This window comes from Carcharodon carcharias, chromosome 3 (genome assembly GCF_017639515.1).
Source record: "Carcharodon carcharias isolate sCarCar2 chromosome 3, sCarCar2.pri, whole genome shotgun sequence".
NCBI lineage: Eukaryota > Metazoa > Chordata > Chondrichthyes > Lamniformes > Lamnidae > Carcharodon > Carcharodon carcharias.
In genome coordinates this window covers 59780290-59796057 of record NC_054469.1, presented here as the reverse complement: position 1 = coordinate 59796057, position 15768 = coordinate 59780290, and the positions used below count along the sequence as shown (strand labels likewise).

Genomic DNA, 15768 nt, shown 5'->3' with positions numbered 1-15768 from the left:
ACTCCGGGATATAAGTAGCGAAGAGTGTGAGACACTGGGTTGTAGGTAGCGGAGAGTGTGAGACGCCGGAGTGTAAATATCGATGAGTGTGAGACTACGGGGTGTAAATAGCTCAGAATATGAGACTCCAGGTATACGTAGCGAAGAGTGTGAGACTCCGGGGTGTAAGTAGTGAAGAGTGTGAGCCTCCGGGGTGTAAGTAGTGAAGAGTGTGAGACTCCGGGTATGAGTAGTGAAGATTGTGAGACTCCAGGGTATAAGTAGCGAAGAGTGTGAGACTCCAGGGTGTAAGTAACGAAGAGTGTGAGACTTCGGGGTATAAGTAGCGAAGAGTGTGAAACACTGTGGTGTAAGTAGCGGAGAGTGTGAGACTCCAGAGTGTAAATATCGATGAGTGTGAGTCTCCGGGGTGTAATTTTTGAAGAGTTTGAGACTCCAAGGTGTAAGTAACGAAGAGTGTGAGACTCCAAGTAAAAATAGCGAAGAGTGTGAGACTCCAGGTATGCGTAGCGAAGAGTCTGAGACTCCTAATTGTAAGTAGCGAAGAGTGAGACTCCGGCATGTAAGTAACGAAGAGTGTGAGACTCCCCGGTATAAGTAGCGATGAATGTGAGACACTGGAGTGTAAGTAGCGAAGAGTGTGAGACTCCGGGGTGTAAATAGCGAAGAGTGTGAGACTCCGGGTTGTAAATAGCGAAGAGTGTGGGACTCCGCGATGTAAGTAGCGAAGAGTGTGAGACTCTGGGGTGTAAGTAGCGAAGAGTGTGTGACTCCGGGTTGTAAATAGCAAAGAGTGTGAGACTCCGGGGTATAAGTTGCGAAGAGTGTGAGACACTGTGGTGTAAGTAGCGGAGAGTGTGAGACTCCGGAGTGTAAATATCGATGAGTGTGAGACTCCGGGGTGTAACTAGCTAAGAGTGTGAGACTCCAGGTATACGTAACGAAGAGTGTGCGACTCCGGGGCGTAAGTAGTGAAGGGTGTGAGACTCCGGGGTGTAAGTAGTGAAGAGTATGAGGCTCCAGGTATGCGGAGCGAAGAGTCTGAGACTCCTAGTTGTAAGTAGCGAAGAGTGTGAGACTCCGGGGTGTAAGTAGCGAAGAGTGTGAGACTCCTGGTTGTAAGTAGCGAAGAGTGAGAGTCCCTAGGGTGTAGGTAACGAAGAGTGTGAGACTCCGGGGTATAAGTAGCGAAGATTGTGAGACACTGGGGTGTAAGTAGTGGAGAGTGTGAGACTCCGTAGTGTAAATATCGATGAGTTTGAGATTCCGGGGTGTAAATAGCTAAGAATGTGAGACTCCAGGTATACGTAGCGAAGAGTTTGAGACTCCAAGGTGTAAGTAGTGAAGAGTGTGAGCCTCCGGGGTGTACGTAGTGAAGAGTGTGAGTCTCCGGGTGTAAGTAGTGACGAGTGTGAGATCCCGGTTGTAAGTAGCGAAGAGTGTGAGACTCTGGCATGTAAGTAACGAAGAGTGTGAGACTCCGGGATATAAGTAGCGAAGAGTGTGAGACACTGGGTTGTATGTAGCGTAGAGTGTGAGACTCCGGAGTGTAAATATCGATGAGTGTGAGACTCCGGAGTGTAAATATCGATGAGTGTGAGTCTCGGGGTGTAAATAGCGAAGAATGTGGGACTCCGGGGTGTAAATATGAATGTTTTGAGACTCCAGGGGGTAAATAATGAAGAGTGTGAGACTCTGGGGTGTGAGCAGCGAAGAGTGTGACACTCCAGCGTGTAAATTACGAAGAGTGTGAGACTCTGGGGTGTAAATAGTGAAGAATGTGAAACTCCTGGGTGTAAGTAACGAAGAGTGTGAGACTTTGTGGTGAAGATAGCGAAGAGTGTGAGACTCCAGGGTGTAAGTAGCGAAGATTGTGAGACCCCGGCGTGTAACTAGCGAAAATTGTGAGACTCCGGGGTGTAGGTAGCGAAGAGTGTGAGACTCCTGGGTGTAAGTAGCGAAGAGTGTGAGCCTCCTGGTTGTAAGTAGCGAAGAGTGTGAGTCCCTGGGGTGTAGGTAACGAAGAGTGTGAGACTCCGGGGTATTAGTAGCGAAGATTGTGAGACACTGGGGTGTAAGTAGCGGAGGGTGTGAGACTCCGTAGTGTAAATACCGATGTGTGTGAGACTCCGGGGTGTAAAGAGCTAAGAATGTGAGACTCCATGTATACGTAGCGAAGAGTGTGAGACTCCGGGGTGTAAGTAGTGAAGAGTGTGAGCCTCCGGGGTGTAAGTAGTGAAAATTGTGAGACACCGGGTGGTAGTAGTGACGAGTGTGAGGTCCTGGTTGTAAGTAGCGAAGAGTGTAATACTCTGGCATCTAATTAACGAAGAGTGTGAGACTCCGGGGTATAAGTAGCGAAGAGTGTGAAACACTGTGGTGTAAGTAGCGGAGAGTGTGAGCCTCCGGGGTGTAAGTAGTGAAGAGTGTGAGACTCCGGGTGTAAGTAGTGAAGAGTGTGAAACACTGTGGTGTAAGTAGCGGAGAGTGTGAGACTCCGGGGTGTAAGTAGCGAAGAGTGTGAGACTCCGGCATGTAAGTAACGAAGAGTGTGAGACACTGGAGTGAAAGTAGTGGAGAGTGTGAGACTCCGGAGTGTAAATATCAATGAGTGTGAGACTCCGGCGTGTAAATAGCTAAGAGTGTGAGACTCCGGGTTGTAATTAGCGAAGAGTGTGGGACTCCGGGATGTAAGTAGCGAATATTCTGAGACTCCGGAGTGTAAATAGCGAAGAGTGTGAGACTCCAGGTTGTAAGTAGCGAAGAGTGTGAGACTCCGGGGTGTAAATCGCGTAGAATGTGGGACTCTGGGGTCTAAATACGAAGGGTTTCAGACTCCAGGGTGTAAATAATGAAGAGTGTGAGACTATGGGGTGTAAATAGTGAATAATGTGAAACTCCTGGGTGTAGGTAACGAAGAGTGTGAGACTCCGGGGTATAAGTAGCGAAGAGTGTGAAACACTGTGGTGTAAGTAGCGGAGAGTGTGAGCCTCCGGGGTGTAAGTAGTGAAGAGTGTGAGACTCCGGGTGTAAGTAGTGAAGAGTGTGAAACACTGTGGTGTAAGTAGCGGAGAGTGTGAGACTCCGGGGTGTAAGTAGCGAAGAGTGTGAGACTCCGGCATGTAAGTAACGAAGAGTGTGAGACACTGGAGTGAAAGTAGTGGAGAGTGTGAGACTCCGGAGTGTAAATATCAATGAGTGTGAGACTCCGGCGTGTAAATAGCTAAGAGTGTGAGACTCCGGGTTGTAATTAGCGAAGAGTGTGGGACTCCGGGATGTAAGTAGCGAATATTCTGAGACTCCGGCGTGTAAATAGCGAAGAGTGTGAGACTCCAGGTTGTAAGTAGCGAAGAGTGTGAGACTCCGGGGTGTAAATCGCGTAGAATGTGGGACTCTGGGGTCTAAATACGAAGGGTTTCAGACTCCAGGGTGTAAATAATGAAGAGTGTGAGACTATGGGGTGTAAATAGTGAATAATGTGAAACTCCTGGGTGTAGGTAACGAAGAGTGTGAGACTCCTGTTTGAAAATAGCGAACAGTGAGAAACAACTGGGTGTAAGTAAAGAAGAATGTGAGACTTTGGGGTGAAAATAGCGAAGAGTGTGAGACTCCGTGGTGTAAGTATCGAAGATTTTGAGACCCCGGCATGTAAATAGCGAAAAGTGTGAGACTCCGGGGTGTAAATAGGTAAGAATATGAGACTCCGGGTATACGTAGTGAAGAGTGTGAGACTCCGGGGTGTGAATTGTGAAGAGTGTGAGCCTCCGGGGTGTAAGTAGTGAAGAGTGTGACACTCCGGGTGTAAGTAGTGAAGAGTGTGAGACTCCTGGTTGTAAGTTGCGAAGAGTGTGAGACTCCGGCATGTAAGTTACGAAGAGTGTGAGACTCCGGGGTATAAGTAGCGACGTGTTTGAGACACTGGGGTGTAAGTAGCGGACAGTGTGAGACTCCGGAGTGTAAATATCGATGAGTGTGAGAGTCCGTGGTGTAAAGAGCTAAGAATGTGAGACTCCAGGTATACGTGACGAAGAGTGTGAGACTCCGGGGTGTAAGTAGTGAAGAGTGTGAGCCTCCGGGGTGTAAGTAGTGAAGAGTGTGAGCCTCCGGGGCGTAAATAGCGAAGAGTGTGAGACTCCGGGGTTTATATAGCGAAGAGTGTGGGACTCCGGGATGCAAGTAGCGAATATTCTGAGACTCCGTATTGTAAATAGCGAAGAGTGTGAGACTCCAGTGTGTATGTTGCGGAGAATGTGAGACTCCAGGGTGTAAATAGCAGAGAGTGTGAGACCCTGGGGTGGAAGTAGCGAAGACTGTAAGACTCCAGGGTGTAATTAGCGAAGAGTGTGGGACTCCTGGATGTAAGTAACGAATATTCTGAGACTCCGGAGTGTAAATAGCGAAGAGTGTGAGACTCCAGGGTGTAAGTAGCAAAGAGTGTGAGACTCGGGGTGTAAATAGCGAAGAATGTGGGACTCTGGGGTGTAAATACGAAGGGTTTGAGACTCCAGGGTGTAAATAATGAAGAGTGTGAGACTCTGGGGTGTGAGCAGCGAAGAGTGTGACACTCCGGTGTGTAAATTACGAACAGTGTGAGACTCTGGGGTGTAAATAGTGAAGAATGTGAAACTGCTGGGTGTAAGTAACGAAGAGTGTGAGACTCCGGTTTGAAAATAGCGAACAGTGAGAAACAACTGGGTATAAGTAACGAAGAGTGTGAGACTTTGGGGTGTAAGTAGCGAAGAGTGAGAGACACCGGGGTGTAAGTAGCGAAGACTGTGAGTCCCCGGCGTGTAAATAGCGAAAAGTGTGAGACTCCGGGGTGTAGGTAGCGAAGAGTGTGAGACTCCTGGTTGTAAGTAGCGAAGAGTGTGAGACTCCTGGTTGTAAGTAGCGAAGAGTGTGAGTCCCTGGGGTGTAGGTAACGAAGAGTGTGAGACTCCGGGGTATAAGTAGCGAAGATTGTGAGACACTGGGGTGTAAGTAGCGGAGAGTGTGAGACTCCGTAGTGTAAATATCGATGAGTGTGAGGCTCCGGGGTGTAAATATCTAAGAATGTGAGACTCCAGGTATACGTAGCGAAGAGTGTGAGACTCCGAGGTGTAAGTAGTGAAGAGTGTGAGACTCCAGGTATAAGTTGTGACGAGTGTGAGATCCTGGTTGTAAGTAGCGAAGAGTGTGAGACTCTGGCATGTAAGTAACGAAGAGTGTGAGACTCCGGGGTATAAGTAGTGAAGAGTGTGAGACACTGGGGTGTAAGTAGCAGAGTGTGTGAGACTCCGGAGTGTAAATATCGATGAGTGTGAGACTACGCGGTGTAAATAGCTAAGAATATGAGACTCCAGGTATACGTAGCGAAGAGTGTGAGACTCCGGGGTGTAAGTAGTGAAGAGTGTGAGTCTCCGGGTGTAAGTAACGAAGAGTGTGACACTCCGGGGTATAAGTAGCGAAGAATGTGAGACACTGGGGTGTAAGTAGCGGAGAGTGTGAGACTCCGGAGTGTAAATATCAATGAGTGTTAGACTCCGGGATGTAAAAAGCTAAGAATGTGAGACTCCAGGTATACGTAGCAAATAGTGTGAGACTCCGGGGTGTAAGTAGTGAAGAGTGTGAGCCTCCGGGGTGTAACTAGTGACGAGTGTGAGACTCCGGGGTGTAAATATCGAAGAGTGTGTGACTCCGGGGTGTAAATAGCAAAGAGTGTTGGACTCCGGGATATAATTAGCGAATATTCTGAGACTCCGGATTGTAAATAGCGAAGAGTGTGAGACTCCGGTGTGTATGTTGCGGAGAGTGTGAGACTCCAGGGTGTAAATAGCGGAGATTGTGAGACACTGGGGTGGAAGTAGCGAATACGGTAAGACTCCAGGGTGTATGTAGCGATGAGTGTGAGACTCCGGGGTGTAAATAGCGAAGGATCTGGGACTCCGGGGTGTAAATACGAAGGGTTTGAGACTCCAGCGTGTAAATAATGAAGCGTGTGAGACTCCGGGGTGTAAGTAGCAAAGAGTGTGACTCTCCAGAGTGTAAATAGCGAAGAGTGTGAGATTCCGAAGTGTAAATAGTGAAGAATGTGAAACTCCTGGGTGTAAGTAACGAAGAGTGTGAGACTCTGGGGTGAAAATAGCGAGGAGTGTGAGACTCCGGGGTGTAAGTAGCGAAGAGTTTGAGACTCCGGGGTGTAAATAGCGAAGAGTGTGATTCTCCGTGGTGTAAGTAGCGAAGAGTGTGACACTCCGGGGTGTAAGTAGCGAAGAGTGTGAGATTCCGGGGTGTAAGTAGCGAAGAGTGTTAGTCTCCGGGGTGTAAGTAGCGAAGAGTGTGAGACTCCGGGGTGTAAGTAGCGACGAGTATGAGACTCCTGGGTGTAGGTATCTAGCCGCCATCACCAGTCTCCTGATTCAGAGCCCATGTCGGAAACAAAAATAGAGGTTTGACATCACAGGAAAGCTAGTTGTTGTTTGGCTGGTGAGTATTTGCTTTATATTTTACCTGAACCCAGGGAAATCAATCGGGAAAAGAAGGACATAAAGTGAATGTATTGAAATATAAGCACAAGAAAGACTGCAGGCATTAATTAAAAGTTCATGAGGAAAATAATAAACTTGTTAATTTTTCTTAGAGAAAAGGCTGAGATGAGACCGAATAGAGGTATTCAAAATCATGAAGGGTCTGGTCAGAGTAAATAGGGAGAAATTGTTCCCACTCATGAAAGGATTAAGAACGAAAGGGCACAGATTTAAAATAATTGGCAAAATGAGCAAAAGTGATATGAAATACATCTTTTTCACGTATTAAGTGATGAAAGTCTGGAATGCTGTGCCTGAGAGTGTGGTGGAGCAGGTTCAATTGAAGCAATCAAAAGGTAATTAGACTGTTACCTGAAAAGGGTGAATGTGCAGGGTTACAGGGAGATGGCGGGAGAATGGCACTAAATGAATTGCGCATTCATAGAGCCAGTGCTGATATGATGGGTCAAATGGCCTGTGCTCTCACAATTTTGTGATTCTGTGATCTACCATTCATCTGCTCTTATTTACCACCTACGTGTTGCCCCTCGGCAGTCCCTCGGCGTCTTACAAAGACACAACATCAGCTTTAACATTTGCATTGACGACATGGCTCTACTTCACCACCCCCTGTCTCAACTGCCGTACTACCTCCAGCCTGCTTCTCAAATATGCCTTCTGGATTGAGCTGCAATTTTCCCCAGTTGAACTTTGGAAGGACCAAACCCATTGTTTTTGGACCCAACAGCAACTTTGCTCCCTCGTCACCGATTCGATCCTTCTCCCTGACAACTGTCAGTTGAATCAGACTGTTCACAACCTTGCTTGGACTCGAACTCAAGTTCTGTCGAAGGGTCATGAGGACTTGAAACGTCAACTCTTTTCTTCTCCGCCGATGCTGCCAGACCTGCTGAGTTTTTCCAGGTAATTCTGTTATTGTTTTGTTCACAACCTTGGCATCCTGTTTGACTCTGAGATGAAATTTTGACATAACCTCTTTTTTTCAAAGACACCTACTTCTAACTGCATAACACCACTTTTAACCACCCTTGCCTCAGCCCATGTGCTGCTAAACCCTCATCCATGTATTTTTTTTGTCTCCAGACTCAACCGTTCCACTTCTCTCCTGGCTGCTGCCTTATTTTCCATTTTCGGTAAACGAGCTCATCCAAAACACTGATGCCAGTATTCTAATGCACACCAAGTCCCACTCACCCATGATTCCTGTGTTCATTTTGGACAATGGCTCCCAGTCCACCAGCACCTGAAGTTCAGAACTGTCATCCTCACGTTTAAATCCCTTCACTTCCTTGCTACTTCCTATCTCTGCAACCTCCTCCAGCCCTACAAGAACTTTGTACTTCCAACATTGACCTTTTACCTATGCCTCACCCCCTTTGCCTGATCATTGGCTAGCATGCCAGTCACCGCAGTCCAAAGCTCTGGGATTCCTTCCCCTAAACCTCTCCATGTTTCTCTGCTCCTTTAAGATTTCCAATAAAATGTACCTTTGACCAAGTTTGAGAATAGGTTGAGATCGTTGGCCCCGAGACCTCTAATCATTCACTTTACCAGGTAAAACAGCATGGACAGTTTTGGAAACAAGGATGAGAATTCTAAATTGAGGCATTATTTAACCTGATGCAAAGTAGGTCACTGAGCACAGGGGTGAGAGGAGAATGGGACTTGGTGTGAGCCAGGAGAGGAGCTGCAGAGTTTTGGATGCCCTGAAGCTTACAAAGGATAGGCTGGCCTGGAGTGCATTGGAATTGTCAATTCCAATTGTACCAAAGGCATGGATAAGAATTTGAGCAGCAGATTAGCTAAGGCAGGGCTAGAATCAGGCGATGTTATGTATGTGGAAATAGGCGGTCTTACTGGTGGTGTGGGTATGTGGTAAAAATGTGGTAAATATTACCAAGAAAAATCATCTCAGGGTCAAATATGACATCAAAGGTGCAAATAGTCTGGTTTAGTTACCTACGGTTGCCAAAGAGAGGGAGGGAATCTGTAGCTTGGGAACAAAGTTTGTGACAAGAACAAAAGGCAATGGGTGGTATTTAATGGAGGTGATGGGGGTCTCACCTGCTTGCTCAAGGACCCCACATGGGAAAGGCCCGCCGCATCATGTGTCACTCAGGCACTTGACAGGTCAGCAATGGTCCTTCCATGGGATCAAGGACCCCAGTCCCACCGACCGAGATGCTGACAGCTGTATTGAGCGGCGGCGGCAGCAGGGCGGTGATGGCTGATGCTGACAAGACACCCACCCAAGCTCGAGGATCATCACGGACCCAGGCTCCAGGGGAGGGATGGTGGGGCAGGGGGTGGGGTGTGGGTCATAGGGGAGGATGGAGGAGATCAGCAGCAAGGGCAGGGGGCGGCTCTCAGCGACTCCCCCTTTCCTAATGCCAGGTCTCTTGATCATGTGCAGATTGCTTTTGATCAAGGAACCCATCCGCCCAGGAGCCCGCACTACCTCGTACAGGTTTACTTGTTGTTCTCTCCGCATGGTGAGTCCTTCTGCCCACCACTTTGCTAGTATTACCAGCTGTGGAATGAGGCCCTGAAGAGAGCATTAATTGTCTACTTAAGGGCCTTACAGACTTAATCGGGGTGGAGTCCCCATCTGCCACCCTCCTGCCTGATTAAATGCACCACCAAACTTGCCACGGAGGAGGGCATTAAATTCCACCCAATGACTTTGATCTTCCCAATATTTAGTTGGAGAAAATTTCTGCTCATCCAAAACTGGATGTCAGGAAAGAAATCTGGCTATTTAGAGACAGTGGAGTGTTTGAGAGGGGTGGTAGTGAGCTGTTTGACATCAGCGTACTTGTGGAAACTGATGCTATGTTTTCAAATGGTATCAACCAAGGGGCAGCAAGTAGGTGAGAAATAGGAAAGATTAGATCCTTGGGAGACATCAAGGGCCACTGTGTGGAAGTGGGATGAGCAGATGATTCTCTGGCTACAATTGGATAGATAAGAATGGAACCTGGAGTGTGCACACCCAGATGGATAATGATGGAAGGGCATTGGAGGAGGATGGTATAGTTAACCATGTCAAAAGCTGCATACAGTTTGAGAAAGACAAGGAGGGATGGTTTACTTTTGCTAGAAGTACATAGGACGGGATTTTCTGGTCCCATCCGCCTCCAGGATTGTCCACTCCCACAGAAAGTCAATAGACTTTTGGCTGGACCACCGAATCTCCCGTGATGGCTCCCCTCACAATGGGGCCAGAAAATCCTGGCAGTAGAATGTAATGTATGTCTTTGATAAGACCCTTTATTACTGTGGACATTTGAGAGGGAAGGGAGGTTGGAAATGGACAATAGTTTGCAAGGATGGGAGGGGTCAAGGGTTTTTTTTTGAGGAAGCGTGAGATGACAGCAGAATAGAAGGAAGGGGCAATACTTGAGGAGACTAAACCACTAACAATATCAGCTAATATGGCAGCCAGGAAGGGAAATTGATTTGTGAACAGTTTAATGGGAACAACATTGAAAGGGCAGGAGGTGGGTCTCGTGTACAGAATAAGTTTGGAGAGGACGTAGAAGAGATGGGACAGAAAAATGCAAATTTAGGATAGAACTGGGTGAGCTTTAGAGGAAGTTTGGCTCAGTTGACATGGGGTTGGGAAGAAAGCATAGATGCACCACGAGCTTATTTTTTAATTCTGACCAAGTTTAAGAAGAAATACTTGTTTCTAATATTTATTCAATTTGAAACAGTGCTGTGTTTGAAGCTGAAGGTGTGGAGCTGTTGGTGAAATTGCTGACTGCTCCAGGAGATGGTATTGTTGTCAATGCTGCCGCTACAATTACTAATCTAGCCCTACAGGAACCTATACGTGCCAGTATTCAGAATTGCGGGGCTATGACTGCCATTGTGGAACCATTGAAGTCGAGCAACACTCTGGTGCAGAGCAAAGCTGCTCTAGTTGTGGCTTCATTAGCTTGTGATGCAAATGGAAGAACAGAGGTAGGAATTAGTTCAAAGTTGTGAAAATGAAATAGTGATAATCTTCAGAATGTTATATATAATTTGTATTAAATGTATTTGGATTAAATATGTTTGTTTAAATTTGTATTAAATTGTGTTTAAATATAACTTGTAAGAAGTTCCAAGGGCACGATCTTCCGGTCGGCGAGTGGGGGCGGCGCCCACTCACCGATGAGTAAAATGATGCGGGATGAGGTCGGGTGAAACTCCCAACATCACCCCGCTTCAATTCCATTTTCAGGTCGGCAGGGGCGCAGCCAAGTCAGCTGCGCGTCCGCCGACCTGTCAACGGCCTATTGAGGCCATTGAAAAACTAATTAAAGTCATTAATGGACCTGCCCATCCAACCTTAAGGTTGGCAGGCAGGCCTGGAGCCCTGACGGGCTTCAGGAAAAGCTTGAAACCTCATCCACGAGTGGGATGAGGTTTCATAAGGGTATTTAAATTTTTATTAAAGGTATCAATAAAAGTTATGGCCAAGTCCCAACTCATGTGACAGTGTCACATGATAGGACATGTCAGGGAAATATTTTTATCATTTGTATTACAAATTTTAATTCCAAGCTGATCTCCTGAAGGCAGCACTTAGCCTCAGGGAGACCTGTGCGCTCTTTCGCGCAAATGTGCAAAAGAGTGCATTCCCAGCTGAGGGAATGCCCCCCCTGCCTGCACAGGGAGTGCATAGCGCTTCTGAGTGGATGTCACGCTGAGCGGGCCTTAATTGGTCCGCCCACATAAAATCTCAGTGTGCTTGCGCCTGCTCCCACACTTTTCCCCCAACAGAGGGAAAATTTTTCCCCAAATGTATCAGGCTATAAAACACTGCAAAGACATATAGTCTGTGCTTATGATCCTCAACATTATATGGTTCTCAGTCAAGGAATAGAAAATGTAAATATTTCTTCTCATAAGCAGAAAAATCTAAACGGAGAGCCAGCTATGGATGTATAATGTTCCTGGGAAAAGGCCACAAGTAGATATTCCTGGAGTTTGTGCCCAGAGCATAGGCATTCCTAGAATTATGGCTGGGGTTTACCTGCAACTGAGCACCCTGAAGACAGAAATAGACAAAGACCTTCTTAGTGTTGGAGCCAGGGTTGGAAAACTCCTACACTTGCAGCTAAGACAATAGATGTGTTGGTAGGAATGGAGTTATTTCCTTAGGTTGAGGCCAGGAGCAGAGATGTTCCTGGAGCCCAGAGAACTGGGATTGAAGCCATAAATGCATGCATTTGTGGGACCATGGCCAGAAAAGTAGATATTTGTGGGACCAAGGCTGGGAATAAGCTTACTGGAGCCTGATTCAAATTTAGGCCATTCTAAGGCTGAAACCATGCAGGAGTGCAGGCATTTTTGGGTTGGCGTAGAATGGGGCGAGGTGGTAGTTGGTGGCTGGTGTGCTGGGTTGGGTGAGGCAACCCATTTCAGGGACCCGAACCAGGAGAAAAGGTATTCCTGGAGCTGACTGCAGTATAGGTATTCATCGGGCTGAAGAAGGGAAGATAGACATACCTAGGATTGAAACTGAAACAGAGAGCCACAGTGCTAGAAAAGGCTCAGTGAATTATATGAGTTGTCAAGGTCATTGAATGCATCTTCAAATGCCATTTCCTGTCCACTACACCGCCAACCTCATTATGCTGCTCAGTGCACCATAACCCCATCGCTCACCCATCAACAATCCACAGAATTTGAAGTCATGCCTAGTGTCAATCACTGCTGCAAGGCACATATCATAGTTTCCACATACCCCCAGCTATTCACTTTTAACAGGTACATCACCCAAACACATTGCACACACTGACTGCCATTCTTCCCTCTCTTGCAGGACAAGGTGGCACATAATACAAGGAAGCAGGAGAGAACATTAAGAACATGAGAAATAGGAACAAGAGTAGGCCATTTATCCCATCGAACCTGCTGCACCATTCAATACATTCATGGCTGACCTTCTGCCTCAATTCCACTTCTCTGCCTTTTCCCCATATCCTTGATTCCCTGAGAGACCAAAAATCTGTCTATCTCGGCTTTAAATATATTCAAAATGGAGCATCCATAACCCTAAGCGGTAGCGAATTCCTAAGATTCACGCTAATACAAGAGCAAAATACTGCAGATGCTGGAAATCGGAAATAAAAACAGAAAATGCTGGAAATACTGAGCAGGTGAGAAAACTTCTTTCTCTTCACAGGTGCTGCATGACCTGAATATTACCAACATTTTCTGTTTTTATCCCAAAGATTCACAAACCTCTGAGGGAAGAAATTTTCCTTCCCTTATCCTGAGACTGTGCCCCTATGTTCTATACTCCCCAGCCAGGAGAACAACCACTTAGCGTCTACACTGTCAAGTCTCTTCAGAATCTAGTATATTTCAATGAGGTCACCTCTCTTTCTTCTGTACTCTAGAGAACATTGGCCCAATTTAGTCTGCCTTTCATCATAGTACAACCCTCTCATCCCAGGAACCAATTTAGTGAATCGGTAGGGAATAGGCATTCCTGCATCTCCTCAGCCCCTGGGAGGAGATAGCACTGACCGAGGCCTTTGAAACCAGTGTTGCTAAAGGTATCCAGCATGATGGTATGTTCCTGGCTTATACACCTTCTCAAATCCCACTTTATCCTCATCCAGCATGCTGGTATGAAGTACAATCTACAGATAGTGTGGACATGAACCTCTTGCTTTACATACACTCGCCATTTCCCTCATCCCAATCTCCCCTTCCACATGTATGCTTTCAGATACCCAAGACCTGCCACCTGGCCAGCCAGTGCTGCCTGACTCTGAAAGGTGAGAACAAGCCCACATACCTAAAGAAGAAGCAGCATCATTTGATCTGACACTCATAGCCACCAGCTGAAATATTGGTACTGAACATAATTTTGAGGTTAGCACAGCGGCAGGACCAGCATGCATGGTGAGTCGCCAGGCTTCAGTGGGCTGCAGCAAGGCCAGGGAGAAAGGATAGAACAAGTATTAGCCTTCCAGAGGCCAAGCTCATAGATGGGCTCTGCTCGAGAGGACTCAGCTGAAGGCTGTGATGGGCCGGCCTACATGAAAAGTCTGGTGGGCAAGTTCATAGAAATGCTTGGTGCATTGGCAGACCTACCAGAGCGCCACTTCTCAATGTCAAGGAGCACGGAGGAGTATGGCTCCAACTTGGCACAGGGCTTTGCGCAGAGCCTGGAGTCCAGCAGGAAGACGTAGCCAACTCCGTGACAGCAATTTTTGATCCAACAGTGATGCAGCACCTGATGACCGATATCTAAGTTTCCATTGCAGCACAGGTAGAAGCCATGTGACATCTGAGTGCTGCAATGGAAACTCAGACTAAGAGCACATGTAAATTATGCAAATATATTGACCCTAGAAAGTTTTAGGCAGTAAGTGTGCTCTTCAACTAGCCAGAATCACAAAATTAGCCCTAATAGGCTAAGCCCTTTGTGGCAAAAACTAACTTTGAAAGTAGCTCTTGGAGTTGGAGATCAGACAAATTTATAAAACTATTTGTCACAAGAGCTAGAAATTGTTTTGGATTCAGGACTGAAATAGGCAGAAATCATGAGCAGAATTTTCGCCCGTTGGGGGGGATGTTTAAGAGCAGGCGTGCGGAGGCGTGCCTCCAATCAGCGCCTCCAATTGGGGGCATGCTGTCATTTTACGTGGGCAGGCCATAAGGACCACCAAGAGTGATGTCCACCAGGAAGCGCTATGCGCTCCCTGTGCGGGAGAGGGCGGGGGGGAGGGGATTCCCTGAGCCGAGAGTGCGCTCTTCCCCACATGCGCACAAAAGAGAGCACTCATCTCCCTGAGGCTAGGTGCTGCCTCAGGGAGATCAGCTCTACAATAAAAAAATCTGAAAAATAGAAAAAAAATTTCCCTGATATGATCACTCATGTGACATGGTTACATGAGTTGGGACATGTCCATCACTTTTACATACACTTTAATTACATTTTTTAAAACCTACATGAAACCTCATCCCATCCGTGGATGAGGTTTCATGCTTTTTCTAATGCCCGCCAGGGCTCCTGGCCTGCCCACCAACCTTAAGGTTGGATGGGCAGGTCCATTAATTAGTTTAATGACTCTGTCAGTGGCCTCAATTGGCCATTGACAGTACAGTGGGTGCACAGCTGATTCTGCTGACCCCCGCCTACCTGAAAATTTAAATGGGGCGGGGTGATGTCGGGAGTTCCTCCCAACATCATCCCGCGTCATTTTACACATCAGCGAGTGGACCCCCTCACCCCCCACTCGCCGACTGGAAAATCCTAGCCCATATATCTTTTGAATATCAGGTGAATTGAACCTTATATTCCCACTGAAAGTCAATAGATAAGTTATTTTCTTAATATGTGGCATTTTTACTAAATTTTTCTGTGTAAAAACTTTCTATTGGTTGGATATAAATAAGACTTATTTCTAACTGAGCCTATTTTCACAGCTGAGAAATGCTGGTGGATTGGAGCCACTTGTTGAATTGCTCCATTCTAATAATGATGAAGTGAGACGCAATGCCTGCTGGGCTGTACTTGTCTGTGGAAAAGATGAGCCAACAACAGCTGAACTTTGTAAACTAGGGTAAGGATGGAGAACAATAAGCAGCTATAATTGAATGCTAAGTGTCAGGAAACAAAAATTAATACATCCTTTCCAATTCCATGAATCTTTGAAGAAGTGATTTGTCATAGCAAGTCAACTATAGTGCATAACATTACTTAGAAGATGTTTTAGATTATAAATGCCCTTTAGGTAGCTTTTATCGCTCTGGCTCCTTTATAATCTCATAGACATTTGTGCAAGTTCATCTCCCCAGGAAGCAGCATTTAAATGGCCTTTCATGGCTACTGCCCAGTGTTCGCAGTAATTACATTTTGCTGCATCTGTTAGTCATTAAAAATAAACACTATACAGATGGAATAAACATTCCTGTATTTTGTAAAGCGTGTTTTCTGTTATTCTCTAGTAATAGTTCTCTAAATAACAGTTTCAGTTTCATTTATTTCAATGGAAACATATACAGATAGTAAGAATTTGTGATAATTCCCAAAGAGGAGCAGTTGATGATAACGCATTTTGGACTATGTTGTAATTACCAAATTCTATTCATTATAGTGTTGACTGAACTGCACTCTATCAGTCTGTCATAAGTTTAACTTATATCAATTGTAAATTTATAATGCATAAAATGTAAGTGTGCTGATTAAAAACTGATGGCACAAATTTTAAAAATAATTGGACCAATTTGT

The 15768-nt window shown here is 46.2% G+C and overlaps 1 protein-coding gene across 5 annotated transcripts in view; it reads left to right on the top strand.

Annotated features, from left to right (window-relative positions):
• The window catches only part of armc3 (armadillo repeat containing 3), a 303392-nt gene that overhangs the window by 226418 nt on the left and 61206 nt on the right, over positions 1-15768 (top strand). For all 5 annotated transcript variants that reach the window (XM_041184977.1, XM_041184973.1, XM_041184975.1 and 2 more), the window contains 2 exons: positions 10244-10493; positions 14964-15100. In XM_041184977.1, the coding sequence (XP_041040911.1) occupies positions 10244-10493; positions 14964-15100 (387 nt within the window). The remainder of the gene's footprint in view (positions 1-10243; positions 10494-14963; positions 15101-15768) is intronic.